The sequence below is a fragment of the Arachis stenosperma genome, chromosome 3, assembly GCF_014773155.1.
Source record: "Arachis stenosperma cultivar V10309 chromosome 3, arast.V10309.gnm1.PFL2, whole genome shotgun sequence".
Classification (NCBI taxonomy): Eukaryota; Viridiplantae; Streptophyta; class Magnoliopsida; order Fabales; family Fabaceae; genus Arachis; species Arachis stenosperma.
In genome coordinates, this window is record NC_080379.1 from 34,862,162 (window position 1) to 34,882,826 (window position 20,665).

Genomic DNA, 20,665 nt, shown 5'->3' on the forward strand with positions numbered 1-20,665 from the left:
GACTAGAATAGAAGATGGAGCTTTACAGAGCGCTAAATGCTTCTGTATTGATAAAAACTAAAGCATCGAATACCTTAGTTCCTGAGTTTAATCGCCAAGACAACGGGAAAGAACTATGCAAATTTGAGTTAACAATCTCACTATGAAAAGCCGACAAAAGAATTACACGAACCAAGGAAGTCCTAAACTCGAGAAAGTTACTTTAACAAGCTGGAATCAATGAGTGAGTCAAGATGAAGGGATTGAAACCAAAGTATTTTAGGACCTAGGTTAATGGCAAGGACGGACTTTTTCAAATTCTGAAGAGAATTAGGCCAGTGGCATATCAAGTAACTCTACCCCCATATCTTCCAAACTGGTACTATGTAACACATCTTAGTTTCAGGAGTACACCTCTAATGTCAATCACGTATTAGAACTTGAACTAGTGCAACTGAGGAAGGACCTAACGCTTCGAGTTACCTCAATTAGGATATATAATAAGATACCATTGCTAAGCAGCTAGACAGAGTAGAAGTTACGTTAGTAGAGGATGCAAAAGATGGAACTGGAAGTGGAAAACATACTTAAAAACCCGAATCGGACAGGTGGAAGGACTACCCATACCTCCTTTCAGATAATTGAATCTGAATTTTGAGGGAAAAATTCCTAATTAGGTGGGTAGGATGTAAATTCCATAAAATTAGCGAATAGTTAGTCAATAAATTAAATTCAAATAAAGGAAATTGAAAATGTGAATTTTATATTAAATTAGGATAGAGCTCATCAAAATGAAAATTTTGATACTAATTTCAAAGATTTTGGCCTAAGATTGGACCGAACGGGCTAAACCAGTTGAACCGGATACAAAAATGGGCCCAAGCCCAACAAGCAACCCATTAATTAAGAAGAGAAAACCCTCTTCTCCTCCTTCATTCAGCACAACGCTGAAAGCATGCCATGGTGAAAGGGGAAAGAAACATAACCTAACGCCACCATCACTCCACCGTAACTTCCTCATCCGGGCTCCGATCGCCGCACCGTTCACGGCCATGCGTCCAGCGCGTCGAGCTCTACATTTCTGTCGGATCAATTGCATTAGTAAGCTCCATTTTCGTTTCAGAATCTCTACCCCCTTTTCTTATGGTGAAATAGAACCCTTGTGATGAAATCTTGCCCAATTTGGTGTTCTAGGTTCGATTTAGCTTGCGGAGCCTATTGGGTTTGAGTTGCAACGCGCATGGGTGTGGTAAGGATCACCTAAACCCTAATCTAATTTTAATTTTATTAGGTAAAATCTGAATTTGGAATATATATGTGTATTAGGTGTGAATTAAGTTTATATACATGCATTGGAATTTAGAAGTGAGCATTTGGAGGCTTGGTGGTGATTGAAGCTAAGCTTGTGGCTGGTTACTCTAAGCTTGAGGGGCTATGTTATAGCTTGTGAGGCTGCCTTGGATTAAATAAAGTGATCGGCCAAGGTATGGTTTAGGTTTCGCACGTTTAACATATAAGGTTTTGTGAAAACTTAGGCTAGGAAACCATAGGTTAAATTGAAATGGCTAAATGTATTAAATGATTAGCTTTGTGTTGATGTGGGTTAAATTAATTATTGAGCTTGTGTTGGAATTTTATGAGCATGAGTTGTTGGTGTTGTTGAATATTTATTTCTTGGAATTATTAATGATGGGTTGATGATGATGTGGTATATGTTAATGGAATTTGGTGGTTATTGCTTGTTTACTTAGTTGAAGGTGATTTATGATTGGTTAATAATGAATGAAGGAACTGGTTAATGAATTTTAAAATGGAAGTTTATGGTTAGAAAGGGTGGATTTTTGGAATAATATACGAGTTTTATGAATTGGTGTGAGTGTTAAGGTGTAAGTAGTTAGTATGGATGAAATAGGGCTTGATATATGGTAAATGTACAGGTTTATTCGGTAAGAAATGTGAATTTGGTAAAAAAAATGGGGTTTGGTAAAGTTTTGTAAAAAGTGGTTTTTAGTGAAATTTGGAAGTTCATAATTTGCTTCTCAAATTTCGAATGAAAATGAGGTTTGTTTTAAATTAAAGAGTGTTTAATAAGCTTGAGATTGATTTAAAGTTTGTGGAGAACTGAATTTTGTAGAGGAAGTTATGGACATTGGAAGTTTGGTGCGAAAAACTGAATTTTTGTAAGCTGCAGTAGAACCAGGTTTTCTGATGTGTGCCCACGCATACAGCCGTGCGCACACACCCAACAGAAGCAAAAATTTACCTGTGCGTATGCACGCCTTTGTGCACACGCACACCTGGTGTTTTTCATAAAGTGTGCGTACATACGCCCTTGTGCGCATGCACACACCAAGATAGGCCTTCTGTTGGTGGCGCTAGCACAGGTGAGGCGCATGCACACCAAGTGATGTGTGCGCATGCACACGTTTTGCTTTCTTTTTGAATTGTGCGCACACACAGGTGTGTGCATACGCACACGCCCTATTTTCCAGCACCTATGTTTTTCTTTTCTAAACATGATTTTGAACCCTAAACCCCCGATTTTTGCCCTGTTAATCCTAGATCCTACTAGTAAGTTTAGTAAATAGTAGAAGTTAGGAGTTTGAGGTAACTTAAGAGTGAAGAAAGAAGTATATATGATGAGAAATGTGAAAGAGAAGTGGTTAATGAATGAAGTTAATATGCCATGGCTTTGATGGATGATTAAATAATGATTATGACTATGAAATGGCTTATGAATGATATCTGAGATACGAGTTTCCCTGGGTAAGAACCGTGGCTTGCCACCACGTGTTCCAGGTTGAAACTCGATACTCTGTTGACCCTACGTCGTAAGGGTGACCGGGCACGTATAAATTTCCGGGTATGGATAGCCCCCAGTGAGTGATTTGAATGATAAATAAATGTGAAATCTATGCATAGACTCATGGGATGCGCGTCGGGGGATAGTCTATGATTTTTGGACTTGTCGGGTTGGCTGGATAACCGACAGATGAGCCTCATCAGCCATAGGACAAGCATGCATCATGTGATTTGTTTGTGTTGATTGCTATGCATTATCTGAGATTGCCTAATTGAATATATATATATATATATATATATATATATATATATATATATATATATATATATCCTGCTACCTGTTATTCTTGCTATTTGCATTATCTACTTCTTACTTGTGACTGAACTTGTTTGGTTGCTTGTCTCTGCATGATTTATGGATGGCGAAGGAATGGAGGAAGGGTGAAAAGGGTTGGTGGTTATGTTAGGTTTGAATTTGAGTAAGTTTAGGAATGCTTAGATTACCTACCCCTAATTATAGCTTTTGCTTAGAAACTAAGTTTTGTAATTGTATAACGGAGTTCTAGGATTGCCTCTAGCATTCTCATGACCTTATTTATTATACGCGTGGCACCTTTACCATGTTGAGAACCTCCGGTTCTCACCCCATACTGTGTTGTTTTTTTCAGATGCAGGTCGAGAGGCTCTACGCTAGGCGTCTGGATTCCTGAAGCGGAGTAATCCGTTGGATATTTTTGGCTTATCTACTTATGTATATATGTTCTTAGTTACTTAGCTTTCCTCCTAGAAACTCGATTATTTTGTTCCTCATGGAGGATACAGGAGAGTTAGGGTTTTATTTCTGTACTTGGGTTTTTAGGATACTTGTATATGTATGTATATATATATATATTCTCTGGCCAGCCTTGGCTTTGCAGGTTGAGTCAGGAGCTAGTTATGCTGTATTCTTGGCTCTCTTTTCTCTCTCTTGATTATTTATATCTTGAACTTTTAGGTTTCTTAGCACGAAGGTAACTCCGTTCTTTGAGTATTGCGCTTTTTATTTTGCAAATTTGCTTTATCCATTTTACAAGGCTCCTAGTATATTATATTATTTGTTGTGTATTATTATATATATTTTATTTTTAGAGGTCGTAATACCACACTACCTCTGTTTTACATCCTAGGTGTAAAGCTCTGTATGGTAGGGTGTTACATTTATACTCTTAAAATATTATTTATTTATTTTTCTAGCATTCTTTATCATCCAATGATCACATTAACATAATTTAATTCAATAAAATTATTTATCATCATTTGATTGAATAAAAATTTTATTTTATCTGAAAATTTTAGAATTTCTCAATCTCAAGTGTAAACCCCGTAAAATTAGCGAATAATTAATCAATAAAATAATTTTTAATAAAAGAAATTAGAAATGTAAACTTTACATTAAAATAGGATATAGCTAATTAAAACAAGAATTTTGACACTAATTTTAAATAATTTGGCCCAAAATTGGGCCGAACAGACCGAACCGATTGAACCGAGCTTGAACCGGGCCCATAGGGGCCCAACCAAGTCATTAAATAAGTGAGCATAAGCTCATTCCATTCCCATTTCAGCATGCAAAACACGCTGGGCAGCTAGCCAAAGGGGGAAGAACACCTTATTGAGTTCCCAAATCCTTGGCATTAATTCAAATCCACGTAACTTTTAATCCAGAGCTCTAATTGACAATCCGTTTGCAGCCACGCGACTGCAGCATCAAGCTCTACAAAGCCCAGTACATTGTAAGGTAAGGAATCCACATTTTCTTTCTCGATTTCCGCAGTTTCAGTTTCAAAAATTCATGAGCAAAGATGTTGAAATTGTTAAATTTCGGTGTTTAAGATCAAATTAACTTGGTGGACTTGTCGAGTCTTGTCCCAATTTCTATTGGAAAGGTGAGAATCCTAAAACTCTAGTTAATTCTCTAATTTTGTGTGTGTTGGGTATTAAATTTGGATATGTATATGTGTGGTAATGTGAAGTTAGGTGTATATATATATTAATTGGAGCTTGATTTGTGGACACTTGAGACTTGGTGGAGGTTGGATGACGTTGCCTTGGTGATTCCGGACCTCTTGGGGCTATGTTCGGTGCATTAGTGGGTTGTCTCGGGTAATACGTGAAAATCGGCCAAGATATGCTTTAGGTTTTGCGTATTTAATATATAATGTTCTGTGAAAACTTAGACTAGATGACCATAGGATAGGTTGAATGCATAATTGTACTTAATGCTTAGTAAGACTTATAATAAAGGATGTTGAATGAGTATGAGGATGGATTGATGGTTATTACTTGTTGTTGATGTTGGTGCTAAAATGCTATATGGTGAATTGATGATGTTTGCTAAGGTACGAGGGTGAATATGTATTTTGTGATGGATTGTTGATGAAACTTGTTGATTTAAGTGATGAAATTAGGGATGAGAATGTGTATATAGGATTATAATTGATTGAGGTAGAATTTGGAAGTTTTGGTATTTTAATTGGTATGTTGTTATGCTGGATATATATATATATATATATATATAGCTTGGTTTTAATGAAAATGAGGTTTTGAAGTATTTGTGAAAATTAGTTTTTGGCCAAAGTTTGACAAGTCATAACTTGGCTTCCGGACCTCCAAATGATCTTAAACTTGTTTTGTATGAAAATTGGGTCCGTGAAGTTTATGCCGTTTGAAGAATGGATGAAAAATATTTTAAGACATAAAAGTTATGGGTGTCGGAAGTTTGGGGTTTAAAATGGTGAATCTGCAGTTTTCAGACTTAGTAAAATTTTTGGTAAAACGTACGCCCACGCGTATGCGTGGCCCACGCATACGCGTGACATGAGACTTTTGCGTACATGGAACCCTCATTCGCATGTGGTGGTTACTGCCTCCCATGCATGCGTACGCGAACAAGCCAATGCATACGCATCATGGGCCAAATTTGCACGCCCACGCGTGCGCGTGGCCTCTGTCTTCTGCAAAAAATGGATTTTGTGTTTTTAAATGAAATTTCAAACTTTTAAACCTCTATTTTCATTTTTTTAGTTATAAAATATAATAATAAGCCTAGTAGTTAGTTTAAGCTAGGAAATAAAGGTAACTTGGAAATGAAGTAAATGTTAAAAGATAAAATAGAAAAACAGAGGTAACAAAATTAAATGAAGAAGATGAGTGTGTATGAGGAATATATGAAGTAAAGGTTAAAGATGAGTTGTGTGAGGAGGATATGTATGTATGACGACTATATAATACCATGGCTATGATGAATGATTATGTAATGAATATGAATGGTTATGAATATTATGCGGCTTATGAATTTTAATTTTATCTGAGATACGAGTTTTCCTGGGTACAGAGCCGTGGCTTGCCACCACGTGTTCCAGGTTGAGACTCGATACTCTGTTGATCCTACGTTGTAAGGGTGACCGGGTACTGTATAAATCCCCAGGAATGGATATCCCCCATTGAGTAAGTTATATAAGAATGTATGAATGTATGAATGGAATGAGAAAAAGCTATGCATAGACTCATCGGGATGCGCAACGAGGGACAGTCTAAGGGTTTCGGACTTGTCGGTTTGGCTGGATAATCGACAAATGAGCCTCATCAGCCATAGGATAAGCATACATCATGTGCATTATGTTTGTTTGTTTGCTATACATTATTTGGGAGTGCCTAACTTTATATATCTTGTTAATTGCTATATTTGTTACTTGCACTACTTGTCTCCTACCTGTGCTTGCAATTGTCTGTTTGCTGTCTATGCAAACTCACTAGGAGGAACGGAGGAAAGGTGATCAGGGTAAGGTTAAGATTATGTTAAGTTGAGTTTAGATTTTCCTTAGAACACCTACCCCTTTGTGGTTTCTGTTTAGTACTTAAACTTTATAATCTGAGTGTCGGCGTTATAGGATTGCCTCTGGCATTTCCAGGACCTTATATATTATGTGTGTGGCACCTTTACCATGCTGAGAACCTCCGGTTCTCACCCCATACTGTGTTGTTGTTTTTCAGATGCAGGTCGGGAGGCTCATCGGTAGGCATCTGGACTTCTAAAGCAGAGTGGTCTCTGGGTTTTACTTTGATGTACATCTTTATATATATATGTACGTGACTTTCTCTCCGATCAGTTTGTTTATTTTGTTCCTCTTAGAGGTTTAAGGAGAGTTAGGGTTTCAGTTATGTATTTTGGGTTTTCAGGATATGTATATATATGTAAATATTCTCCGGCCAGCCTTAGCTTCACAGGCTGAGTTAGGAGCTTGATATTCTGTACTTTTGATCTTCTATCCCCTCTTTTTACTTAGTTACACCTATGATCTCTAGGTTTCTTAGCACGCAAGTAATCTCGTTTTCTGAGCATTGCGCTTTTTATTTTGCGATTTTGTTTTACCTGTTTTTCAAGGCTCCTAGTTTAATGTATTCTTTCTTCTATTATATGTATGTATTTTATTTTAGAGGTCATAGCGCCTCGCCACCTCTGGTTTACATCCTAGGTGTAAAGCTCTATGTGGTAGGGTGTTACATCAAGATCATCCATGTTAAATCATTTAAAAATATAATTGAGAGCGCGAAAGCGTCCCTTTATTCGAGAGCATGATTGAGATCAGAGAGCTTGACTCTTGTGGTTTTTTTATCTTCGTCAACCAAAACCTTTTGTATCCCTGATAGGATTGAATCACAACTTCACTATGAAGAAAGAGCTATGGATGCGAGTTTGATGTGTTGGAGACCAAAATACTAAAGTCATTATTTATATTTGAGTGTGACACTCATTAAACCCTAAACCTCAAATAAAATATTATCTATGTTTTTAATCTCATTTATCCAAATCAAAAGTAATAATGATTTATTTAATTCAATATTCATGATAATAAATGAGATCACCATTATATAAGTCATTTAATATGAAATTACTTCATTTGTGATTATAATTAATATATGTATTGTCCATAAATATATTAAGAAATAATAATTTCCTAACAATCTTTCACTTGGTCTATACATATATATTTTTCTGAGATAATCATATCTTATAAATTTTATGCGCACATTTGAATGCTATTTCCCTAATTACTTTAATAATCTGGTTTGTCTCATATATTAGTTATGAAATTACTACAACTTTATCACATTAGTATCGCAACGAAACCACGATGATTGTCATACTAAAATACACAACCACATAGATCAAATTTGGATGAGAAAATTCAAAAATTACATGCAAAAATAATTTCATGCATACCTATTTTCAACTGGTCCAACTTGAATAAAAATTCTATTTTATTCGGTGATAGACTCAGATGAAACTACAACGACAATGTCCAGGCTTATAGCGACGGTGACTAAGTCATGAGTCTGTGAAAAAAAAAGAGAAGAACTTAACAGACTCACAATGAGAGAGAGAGAGAGAGAGAGAGAGAGAGAGAGAGAGAAAGAGAGAGAGAGAGAGTTTACTTAGAGAAAAAGGACTCGACAGGAGAAAGGTGGCGACGGGCTCAACAGCGATGGTAATGGGATAAGTAGCGACGGCGACATAAGCTATGAAGGAAGATGGGAGCTGTGAAGGGGTTGACGGCGATGGGCTCAACAACGACGATGACGGGAGTTATGAGGTTTTTTTGTGAAGAAGTCGAGAAGAAGAAGACTCTGAGTGAGGATGACTGGGTTTCTCTTGCATGGCTATAGAGTATGGACTGAAGCTGTGAATCACTGAATCTGTGATGTGAGGCAAATTCTAATACCTAAAAAGTGTTTAGACGTATATATCTGGAGCGGGTACACCCTAAACCCGACTATGCCCTGTCCTGAGTAAAATCTGCCCCAACTCGAGTCAAATTATTACCCTCCCTAACCGGTATGGACGGGTCGGGTACCCACATATTCAGATACTCTTGCCAAGTTTAACCATGCATTGATGTTCCATTTATTAAGGGTTTACAGCTAGCCAATAAATTGCCTCACACACAATGTGAGATTCTAACTCTTAATAATTGTTTAAACTGACAAGTGAAATGATCACTCAACAAACTCAAATTATTTAAGACAAATACTAATTATTTCTAATATTTTAATATTAAAAATCTTAAAAATTTAATTTTAATTATAATTTTATAAAATATTTATAATAATAATTACTATATATATTTTATTTAATTTTTTTTAAAATTATATAATTTTATGTATTATCACGTACAATGTACAGAAAATATACACTAATTATTTCAATTCTAAGATATCTCTAAAATATTTTGATACAGTTTATTAGAGCAAAGAATACTAGTAAAAATTTCATACGGGTAAAATTTTGACACAGTAATTATATTGTCTAAAAAACTACTTTTGCCATTTTTTATGAATAAAATATTATTATAATATTATTTTTATTTTTAATTCGGACCTGACTTGTTAAACTGAGACGACCCGTGATACACAATTTTTGTGAATTCTAATCAGAAAAAATCTGAAAATTGGGTTATTATATTTATAGTTAACATATTTTCTATTTTACCATAAAAAATTTCATGTGTTTAACCTAAGAGAAAAGAAAAAGTAAATAAATAAATAAAGAACCGTAAAGAGATAGAGGAAAAAAAAATAATTGTTACATGAAGTTTGTCTACCTTCACAATAAATGTAAATTCATTTAATTTCATCTACAAATTTCTATTTTTTAATATGTTTTGTGCTTCTTTTTCTTATAAGTTTTTTTTGGTCCGTATTTCTTTCCAAACTATGTTTATAGTAAAAAATTTCACTTGTTTTACCAAGAAAAAAAAAAAGAATACCAAGAAAAAATGATAAAGTGCCATGAAAGAATAAATGGGAAAAATAATGTTATATTAGGTTAGTCTACTGATGAATTCATATTTGACGATATATTTTGGTTTGATTTGAGTGGAGTTCATCATATAAACCCACATTTATTCATCTAAATAGCATGCTTTTGAGATTTCTTTCTAAAATATGTTTAAAAGTGAAAACATGTTCTTTTGTGCTTAATTTAATCAATTTTTATTCACTTTAATCCCATTTGATGCCTTGATGGTTTTGACGAGTAATTTTAGGTTTTCAAGGCAAGTTAGGGTTGAAGAAGTGAAGAAAGAGCATCCGAAAGGAGAGAAATCATGAAGAAAATGGAGTTTGGAAGCTGCTGCAAAGGTGCGTACACACAGTGATGTGTACGTACGCACGATGGGAATTTTACGCAACTGTGCGTACGCATCGTAGGTAGTGCGTACGCACGACTGCATGCATGTGAGGTCATTAATTGCAAATCATTGGGGGCGATTTCTGAGCCTCCAAAACCCAGTCCAACTCATTTTCTGAAGCTATTTGAGGCCAAAGTGAAGAGGAATGAAGGGGGGCAATTAGGTTTAGCTTTTACATGCTTTTCGCTTAGTTTCTAGAGAGAGAAGCTCCCACCTCTCTCTAGAATTAGGTTAGGTTTAGTTAATTTATCTTTAATTTCAGTCTTTAATTCTTGTTCTAGTGTAATTTCCTTTATGTTTCATGTTCTTCTATCTTGTTCTTCTTCATTTCTCTTGTTATTTCCTTTATTTTGTCATTTTTATGTTATGAACACTCTTGTTGAATTTAATTTCATTTAATTCAATTTTATGTTTTCATGTTAATTCATGCTTTCTTTAGTTGTTATTATGACTTTCTTGTTTTTGGTAGTTAGATTTTATTTTTAATGTAATTTAATATTATTTTATTTTCATGCACACTAAGTGTTTGATAAAATGTTTGGCTTAGTTTTTGTTTAGTTTTCCTCCACTCTTGACTTGAAATTGATGACTTTGGTGACTCTTGAGTTATTGATATCCATTCTTGTTTGATACATTTGAGTAGTTAGTTGATTTGGTCTCCATTGACTTTATGTGACCCTAAGTGTTGACATAGAACTTATGGATAGAAATCAACTATGTCTACTTGACTTATCCTCGATGTAGGGTTGACTAACTAGGATTAACTCTTCATAATCATCATGTGTTTGTGGTTAATGTCTAGGATAGGCAGGGGGCGGAGCTAGGTGAAATATTAGAGGGGGATCAAAAATATTTACACAATAAAATAAGATTAAAATAAAATTTTAAGGGGGGCTAAACTAAAATTTACATATAATTTACATGTAAAAAATTAAAATTAAGGGGGCCATTGCCCCCCTTTTTATGTATATAGCTTCGCCCCTGAGGATAGGTAACCTTAGCCCTCAATTACTTGTCAAGAGATTTTTTTGCATTTGAAGTTTCCTTTCCTTGCATTTAATTGCTTTGACTTTTATTGCTTTGATGTTTAATTTCTTGCATATTTAGTTTTTACACTCTTGGTTGAGAAATTGGGTGTTTGGGTGGAATTGAGTTGTGGATGTCCATTCCGCATTGTGTGAGGATTGTTAATTGGTTTGGTTTCCCTTGACTCTAAGTGACCTACTAATATTGACTTAGGACTTAGGGATTGTAATCAATTATGCCATTTTGACTTACCCTCGATGTTAGGATAGACTAATTGGGATTAATTCACACACAGTTACCATGTTTGTGGTCCACAATTAAGATAGGAATCCTTAATTATCCAATTCTCACTAAAAGTCCTTTTTAGCACTTAATTTCCATTTTCATTGCTTTTAATTGCTTTCTTTTGATTTCTTGCATGATTGTTTTACTTGTTATTTACATTTCTTGCCTCTCTCTTGCTTTCCCAATTTCCCATGCTCTTCTCTCATAACCAATAACATTACACTTTATTGCAACTCTTAGGGAAAACGACCCGGAGTTTAATTACTCTCGGTTAATTTGAATTAAAAATTTGATTATGAGAATTCATTGTTGGTTTAGACTATGCTACTAACAAATTGATTCTTATTTGGATTGATTCCAAACTATACAAGAATTTTCATCTATCATCTACCTTCTCCTGAATACAAAATTTATGATCCACAACTTTTTGAATTTTCTTGAAAAAAATTGTTTTCTCTGTCAAATTACTTTTCATACTATTTTTCTTCTAATTTTTTTCCTGTTTTTTCATAAAAAAGTTATATATTTATCTAAAAAAATTTATGTATTTTTTAATTTATTTTTTCTTTTCTCTATTTTTCTTCTTCTTTCATAAAATTATAAAAAAAATAACAAGAAAAAAAAATAAAAAAAAAAAGAAAGTATAGAAAGAAAAAAAAAAGAAAAAAAAGAGATGAAAAAAGAAACAACATAGAAAAAGGAGGATGAAAAGATGTGGTAAATCAAAACTCAGAAACTCACGTCACAAGTAAAAGATGGTAAAATATGATTATAAGTACTTGGTTGGATTTGATTGCAAATATTACCAAATCACCCAATGTTTTTTTTATATAAATAAGACAAGATTTACACCAAATATAAAAGTTGAAAAAATATTCAATTAGATCAACGAATTACAACATAGGACATACATATTTACAAATTGGATTCTCAATTATCAATTTCACGTGAAGTTGACTACACCTGAATTTTCACCTTACAAATTACAATATAACACTTGGCAAAACATCCTAGTCACCAAAAATTGTACCGAAGAAGAAACACAAGAACACTGGAACCGTTACAAAATTTACACGTGAGAACGTGGCTCAAGTAATGAAAATAAATAAACACAAGAATATTGAATCAAAGTTCCAAATTCCAATCAAAGACGACCCATGCTTAAAAGCTTTGATCATAATTCACAGTGAACGTTGTATTTTCCGCACCTGAAGCAGGTAGTGATATAGTGGTATCTTTACTTGAAGACGAAGTCTTTATATCATTACTATTTTGTTCTCTAATCTTAAGGTCCATAAAATCTGAAATCAAGCCTGGTTTTGTTAGGTTACTTTCATCGACATCCATTTCTCCCGTGAGCATCTTGACAACACAGGACATGGATGGTCGAATCTTCGGATTACTCTGAGTGCAAAGAAGGCCAATCTTGAGAAACTTACAAGCCTCCTCGGCGTCAAATTCCCCGTTTAGTGATATATCCACCAGCTCTATCAATTCCCTTCGCTCGTAAAGTTCCCATGTCTGTAAGGAATGAATCTTGAGTTAGAGTCGGCCTTAAAGTTCCCATGTTACGGTTATGCAATGCAATTTCTAAGGATGTCAGGCTGAAAAGTATATATGAGAAACGCTTTCCCAGATTATGAGAAACTCAGACTCGGAACAAAGATTTTCATGCCGAGAATGGAAACAAATCTATTCGAGAAAATCTAAGGTACCAACACTTTTATTAAAATCTGGCCAGCACTTTACCAGCAAAAGAAAAGTGAGCAGTCTCACACTATTAGATGTAATCTCACACCATTAAAAATACTATGATGGCTAATTGATGGCTACAAATCACAAAACCTGCTGGCTCCATAGCACTCCTCAATATATTCTACAAAAAAACTTTGATATATTTAGCCCTATGACTCAGACAAATTGTCAACAACTCACGTTTTATAAAGCTTTTAATATGTCAGCACTTTAATTTCAGTCATAATTTAAGATCATTAAGATCATTCTTTATATCCCCGCAGCAAAAGAAACTACTATTTTGTCGAAACAACAAGTATTCTATCAGAAGCAATTCTGTTTTGAGTATTATAGATTTTTGTAGGAGGCATAGATCTCCAAATAATGATTCCTCCATACTAAAGGCTCGAACTTAGGTTTGGCCACTATTTAGGGAGAAAGTTACTTGCCAACTGCTTTTAACTTCAAGTCAAATTGAGCAAACACAATATAACATGAACCACTCCTCGAAAAATACTCGTGCTAATATGCTATTAACCAGAGACACTGAATGATTTTATATTTAATAGTTCAAACAGATGACAGTTGAAGAAACAAAGTGATTGTTACTTGTTAATACGGAAGGGCATAGTTCCCATAGTCATCTGATAGGGAACAGCAAGGCAAAGATTTGAAAGCGTATGTAAGGAAAAAAGAAAAGGGTAAAATAGGGAATGTCTCCTCAAAGCCATGCGGGCTAGAGTGTAACAAACTTAGGTGAACTGAAGGCCATATGGGGGCCATTTGAGTGGGAGAGCTACTGAGTGCTCTGTACTTGGCTCTTGAACATTTTGGCTTATTCTGAGATTTTCCACTTATCAATATGATACCCTTCTTTCTCTATTTTTCCTATCTCTGCATTACTATGTTCTATCATCATCTTTCATATAATATGAGTTTCAGGTCACAATGCAGCTGAATATAATGGGTCCAATATGTCAATAAATGTTTCTATGAAGCCGGAAGTGATGTTAGAATCATTATCTTACCGGCAAGAGTAACATAACTTTCATGATTTGTATGATATGAAGACAATAAATTATTTGGTTTTATTCCCCTCTTACAATGTATATTCGAGCACATGCACAAGTAAAAACTACAAACATATAGCACATACATACCGTTTCAAGAATATACTGATTCCCTTTCGGTAACAGTGTGTTTGTATTACTTCTCCCACTGATTATCTCCACAATGAGGACACCAAAACTGTAAATATCTGCTTTCCGTGTCAGCTGCCCCCTGATTGCATATTCCGGTGCCAAATAACCTCTGAAATAATGCAAACAGCCATAAATTCATAAAAAATAATTTGTTGAAGAGAGATAACAGAAATATTTAGACAGGGAAAGCAAAGATTTCAAGTCAGTACAGGAAAGGTAATCAATGAATGAAATGAACATTATATAAAATAACATTCTGAAGAAAATATGCATGCCTCCTGTAAAAACAATTCAGTTTAGCATCGGCGTTAATGATCTCAATCATGTTTTGAGCGATACATGAAATTAATACCAGCAGTTAAGAAGCCCCACACTCCAGAGAAAGGGACAAAGTGGAAAAATGTGTTGACACATATTTGTAAATTCAACTAATTTTGCTTAGCTGTACAGAGTGATACGGGAGGCTATATTTTCAAGTTGTTTTTGAAGAATTTAAGCCTCTACAATATGCAGGAACTTGCTTTTCAATTTCATGCTTGCTCTGTGCTTTCATCTTTCTCATATGAACCACACTGGTTCATCTTGCACGTGTTAACACTTAATCATACATTAAGTTTCATCCATTTTCTGGTTGTGGTTTCTGACAACAGCCAACTTTTATGTCAGTTCTCAAACTACAAATTCATGCACAACATTGACTAAGTCAAAGCAGTTTAGTATGTTACCATGAAAACATTGAGCAAAGAAAATATGATATAAATTATAAACTTTAATTAGTGCATATGTCAAATAGTGTTAAAGTTGCATTGGCTAGAAAGATAAGCAAATTGAGAAATTGATGTGGATGAAGAAAGATCAAGTCTTGCTACTGCATTATCAATAGAAAATAAAAATAATATAACTTTCTGTACAAGCTTTATTAGAATACTTACATTGTTCCCGCTACTCGTGTGCTGACATGAGTCATGTACGAAGGAATAAGCTTTGCAAGACCGAAATCTGAAATCTTGGGTGAGAGGTCCTTGTCGAGGAGAATATTACTTGCTTTTATATCCCTATGAACAATATGTGGTGTTACTTCCTCATGAAGAAAGGCAAGACCTCGAGCCACCCCAATGCATATCCGAGTTCGAGTTCGCCAATTAAAATAGACATTACTGTGACCTCCACCTTCAAGTAAAACAAAAATTGTTTATCGAAAAAGAATAAGGGTAAGGTTTAGGAAACAAAGACTAGCTAGCATAAAAAATTGAAGTTCTACTATAGCAATAAAACAAATCCTTTTCATCATTCCGAGGAAAACTCGGTAAAGAAAAAAATGGAGCAAATTGAGTTACATTGATTGAGAGGTGGCACTAGCTATCATCTCCCAAGTTCGAAACTAATCATCGAGAAATAAAACAACAATAGACGTGAAAATAAAAATTTTACCTAGAAGGGTTTGTGCAAGACTGTTGTTCTCAAGGTAATTGTAGACTAATATTCTCTGATTTCCTTCCACACAACAACCATATAACTCAACCAAATTTTCATGCTGTATTTCCGAGAACACATTAATCTCTGTCAAGAATTCCTTCACCCCTTGTCTTGATTCATCTGACAGAACTTTTATAGCTGCAACTTTTCCATCTTTTAACAATCCCTGAAAATATCGGAAAGTGAAAAAAAACTGCAAATTGACATGGTGATGCAAGTAGTACATGATAGCGGATTAGCTTTACCTTGTAGACAGAACCAAAACCACCCTCCCCAATTTTATTGCTTGGACTGAAATTGTCAGAGGCAAGTTTTAGTTCCTTGTAGGAATATAATCTCACATTTTGAATGCCTGAAAGTTCTGTTCACAAATGTATTCAGTTAAAATCTGTAACTGGATTTTGCTCCTTGGGATATATCAAATGTCATAATTCTTGTCTACAACCATATCCAATATAATATTAATCAAATTTAACAAATTTAAACAAACTCAAGTTCATATTATCTACTGTTATCTTCTTTAACACGTAGCCAAGTTACCTTCATCAATATCTGGATCTCGTTTTGGTGCCGAAGTTGTCTTCCTACCAAATATGAAAGGTAAACAGGTCATGACAGAATGCAATACCCAATATCACCTGTTTGAATCATAAAACAGCGTCAAATTCTTTAAGCAATATAAAGTTGGACAAGTGAAAAATAATCCCGAAATTTCTAGTGTCAGCAGAGCAGAATAAAGATTTCATGGTTCAAAGTTCAAACATTCTCAGGGACGCTTGAATGAAATTGAAAGAAAGTACCAAAATAAAATGTTGAAAAAGAAGCAGAATCTACTATTCGGTTACTTAGGATGAGATCAGAATCATATATTCCATTTCAAGATATGCGAATTTAACTGATCTGACCAATGTGTATATAGAAAATAGTTTCAACATTTTTTATAAGATGTGAGCATGACCCATTATGTATAAAACAAATAAAAAATACTATTAAATACAAAACAAGAGAATACCAATGAAATTGATAAAAGCCACAAACTCTCTTCAGTTATGAATTAATTTATGCAATTTTTTTTTTTCACGCCGCGGCAATTCTAGTTATCTCGAACTAATAATTTCAATTTTCCGAATATTTTCCACAAAATATTGTTCCTTAAAAGACCGCAATATAAAAATTAAAACTATTCTTATGATTTGCATTAGTCACTAACACTAAATGATAATTGGAAACAACACAAAAAAAAAAAAGAAAAGTAAATAAAAAGAAAGTAGAACATGACGAAACAGTTAATGATGGAAAAAAAAAACGAGTAACAGAAAGATGAGCTGTAAAAGTAAGGGAGGCAAGCAACAAAATCCACAATTGGTCAGTGACTAGGAATAAACAAAGAAAGAGAAAGGAGCATAATAAAGTGGGCAAGAAGATTGAAACAAACCTTAGAAGCTGACTGAAAGAAGAATGGGTAGTAAAGATACAAAGATAAAGAAAGAAATGAGGAAGCAGAAAGATGAGAGAGATGAAATTGATGAAGAGAGTGCGCAATCTGTGAATAATTAATAGTCAACGGAGGGCGTATAAGGAGACGTGTCTTTGATGTGAATCACTGTAACGTCCCTCCATTTGACTAGATTCCAATGCAAACATCCGAAGTTGGTTAATTACGCGAGAATGAATTCCTTCACTTTTTTTTTTTTTTTCACAATTTAAGGAGTATAGTATGGCTTTTATTAATTTTATAAATAAAATAAAAAAAATATAAGAGTGTCATTTTTGTTAATTTTATAAATTTGACAAAAAAATATAAAAAAATTAAAAAAATAGATATTATATTTTATTTTTTTAATTATTAAAAAAATTGAAAGAATTTATTTTTTAATGAGGTCAGATTATATTTTACAACTTTATTAGTAATTTTATTAGTTATAGACTAATATATTGGTATCTACTTCGAACGGATATTTGTAGTAGATTTTTTTCATTCTTTTCGTGTGTTTCGGATGAACAACACAAGATAAAGTTTTGGGAAGATCTAGAGAGTTTGGTTCAAGGCATACCTTTGGGAGATAAGATTTTCTTAGGAGGAGATTTAAATGGCCATGTTGGGAGAGAAATGACTGGATATGGGAGTATTCACGGAGACCATGGTTTCGGGGTGATCAATGACGAGGGTAAAACTATTTTGGACTTTTCATCAACCTTTGATCTTCTCATCGCAAATACATGTTTTAAAAAGAGAGACGAACATCTTATAACCTATAAGAGTGGCATGACAAGCTCTCAAATCGACTTCTTCTTGTTGAGGAGAGTCGACCGAAAATTTTACATTAACTGTAAAATTATCCCAGGAGAGAGTTTGACAACACAACATAGGGTGCTCGTCATGGATTTTCGCGTTGAGAAAAAGTTGAGAAAAATACATCATACGAAGAACCCAAGGACGAGGTGGTGGCGGATGAAAGGTGAGGAACAAAGAAGCTTCCTAAGACGGGTAGGAGAAGAGGCAAAGTGGGATGGGAATGGAAGCGTGGAAGAGATGTGGAGGGAGATGGCAGAAGTTATTAGAAGAACAGCAAAAGAAAGTTTTGGTGAATCTAAAGGAATATGACCAAGAGACAAGGAGTCCTGGTGGTGGAATGCGAGTATACAAGAAAAGATAAAGATAAAAAGGAAATACTTTAAAGAGTGGTCTTTATGCCGCAATGTAGATAATTGGAAAAAATATAAGGCGGCTAAGAAAGAGACAAAAAGCGGCTGTAAGTGAAGCAAAAAACAAGAGCATATGATGGTCTCTACCAGTCTTTGGGCACGAAAGAAGGAGAAAAAGGTATATATAGAATCGCAAAGAGCCGAGAAAGAAGAACGAGAGATTTGGATCAAGTTAAGTGCATAAAGGATAAGGATGGAGAGGTGGCTCAAGAGGAGAAGATTAATGAAAGGTGGAAGAGCTACTTCTACGAGTTATTTAATGAGGGACAGAAAACTCTTCCGAGCCTTGGTCGATTATGCACAAGGGAAGAAGATCAAAACTTTGACTACTATCGAAGGATTCGAGACTTCGAGGTAAAAGAGGCTCTAAAGCAGATGAAAAATGGCAGGGCAGTAAGACCTGATAATATCCCGATTGAGATTTGGAAGGGTCTTAGAGAAAAAGGCATCAACTGGTTAACCAAGCTTTTTAATGAGATTTTAATGTCAAAGAAGATGCCTGATGAGTGGAGAAAGAGCACCTTGGTACCTATCTACAAGAATAAGGGGGATATACAAAGTTGCAGAAACTATAGAGGGATTAAGCTTATGAGTCATACTATGAAGTTATGGGAAAGGGTGATAGAATGGAGGTTGAGAAAAGAGACACAAGTAACAGAGAACCAATTTGGATTTATGCCAGGAAGATCTACCACTGAAGTGATATACCTATTAAGAAGGATGATGGAGAGGTATCGTAGTAATAAAAGGGGTCTACATATGGTGTTTATTGATTTGGAAAAAGCGTATGATAGGGTACCAAGAGAGGTCTTATGGAAGGTTCTAGAAAAGAGGAGAGTAAGGATCGCATATATTCGGGCAATTAAAGACATGTATGATGGGGCCACAACTAGTGTGAAGACTCAAAGTGGTGTGACGGAAGAATTCCCTATTGGTATAGGATTACACTAGGGATCATCCTTAAGTCAATACCTTTTCACATTAGTCTTGGAAGTACTCACAAAGCACATCCAAGAGCCTGTGCCATGGTGCATGCTTTTTGCCGATGATATCGTCCTTATGGGAGAGTCAAGGGAAGACCTAAATAAGAAGTTGGAGTTATGGAGAGAAGCTTTAGAAGTGTATGGTCTGCGCATAAGCCGTAGCAAGACGAAATATATGGAATGTAAGTTCAGTCTAAAAAGGAAAAACCCCAATATAGAGGTGAAGATTGGAGAAACCATCCTAGGAAAAGTTAAAAGTTTTAAGTATCTTGGGTGCATCATACAGGATAATAGAGAGATTGAACAGGATGTAAATCATAGGATCCAAGCAAGTTGGTCAAAATGGTGGAGTGCATCTGGTTTTATATGCGACAAAAAAGTACATTTAAAACTTAAAGGTAAATTCTATTACACCGCTATAAGACCGGTTATGCTGTATGGTACGGAGTGTTGGGCGGCTAAAGGGGAGTACGAACATAAGCTGAGTGTGGCAGAGATGAAGATGTTGAGATGGATGAATGGTCATACGCGATTGGATAAAATAAGAAATGAAGATATAAGGGAGAGAGTTGGAGTAGCACCCATTGTGGAAAAGATGGTTGAATCGCGTCTCAGGTGGTTTGGACATGTGAGAAGAAGACCGATAGAACATCCAGTCAGGAGGGTGGATGAGATGGAAGATGGACAAAGGGCGAAAGGCAGAGGAAGACCTAAGAAGACCATCCATGAGGTGGTCAAACGAAATCTACATGTAAACAGTCTCTCTGTAGACATGATACATGACAGAGCACAATGGCGTCGTTTGATTCATGTAGCCGACCCCACTTAGTGGGACAAGGCTTTGTTGTTGTTGCTGTTTTCGTGTGTTGATCAATAGAATGCAATATTAAATTCTTCAATATGGTTAGACTTTCGATTTTAGATGACATATATGCAAATAGTGAAAACATTCCAACTTTATTTGAAAGAATTATATGTGAATTTTCACTATTATTTAATATTTTATCCATAACATTATAAGTGTATATATATATTGATTTTTAAATATATGAAAGGTATAATATACAATTTCGTATTAACATGAAATTTTTTAGACATAATAATGTGTAACGTGTAAGTTTTTATTCCATCAGCTAATATTTTTTATAAAAAATAATATAAATTAAAAATTATTTAATAGTATGATCGAGATTAGTCTTTTGAAGATATATAAGAGATGTATATATTTTTTTTAAAAAGCCGA

The 20,665-nt window shown here is 34.7% G+C and overlaps 1 protein-coding gene across 1 annotated transcript; it reads right to left on the reverse strand.

Moving 5' to 3' along the window:
- Positions 1 to 12,179: 12,179 nt before the first annotated feature.
- Positions 12,180 to 17,381, reverse strand: LOC130970445 (cold-responsive protein kinase 1-like). The gene is made up of 7 exons (XM_057896529.1): positions 17,169 to 17,381; positions 16,274 to 16,371; positions 15,979 to 16,094; positions 15,689 to 15,899; positions 15,190 to 15,427; positions 14,216 to 14,366; positions 12,180 to 12,842 (listed from the first exon to the last, which is right to left on the reverse strand). Exons 2-7 carry the CDS (start codon positions 16,344 to 16,346, stop codon positions 12,483 to 12,485), a joined length of 1,149 nt encoding a protein of 382 aa, XP_057752512.1. The 5' UTR covers positions 16,347 to 16,371; positions 17,169 to 17,381; the 3' UTR covers positions 12,180 to 12,482.
- Positions 17,382 to 20,665: the final 3,284 nt, after the last annotated feature.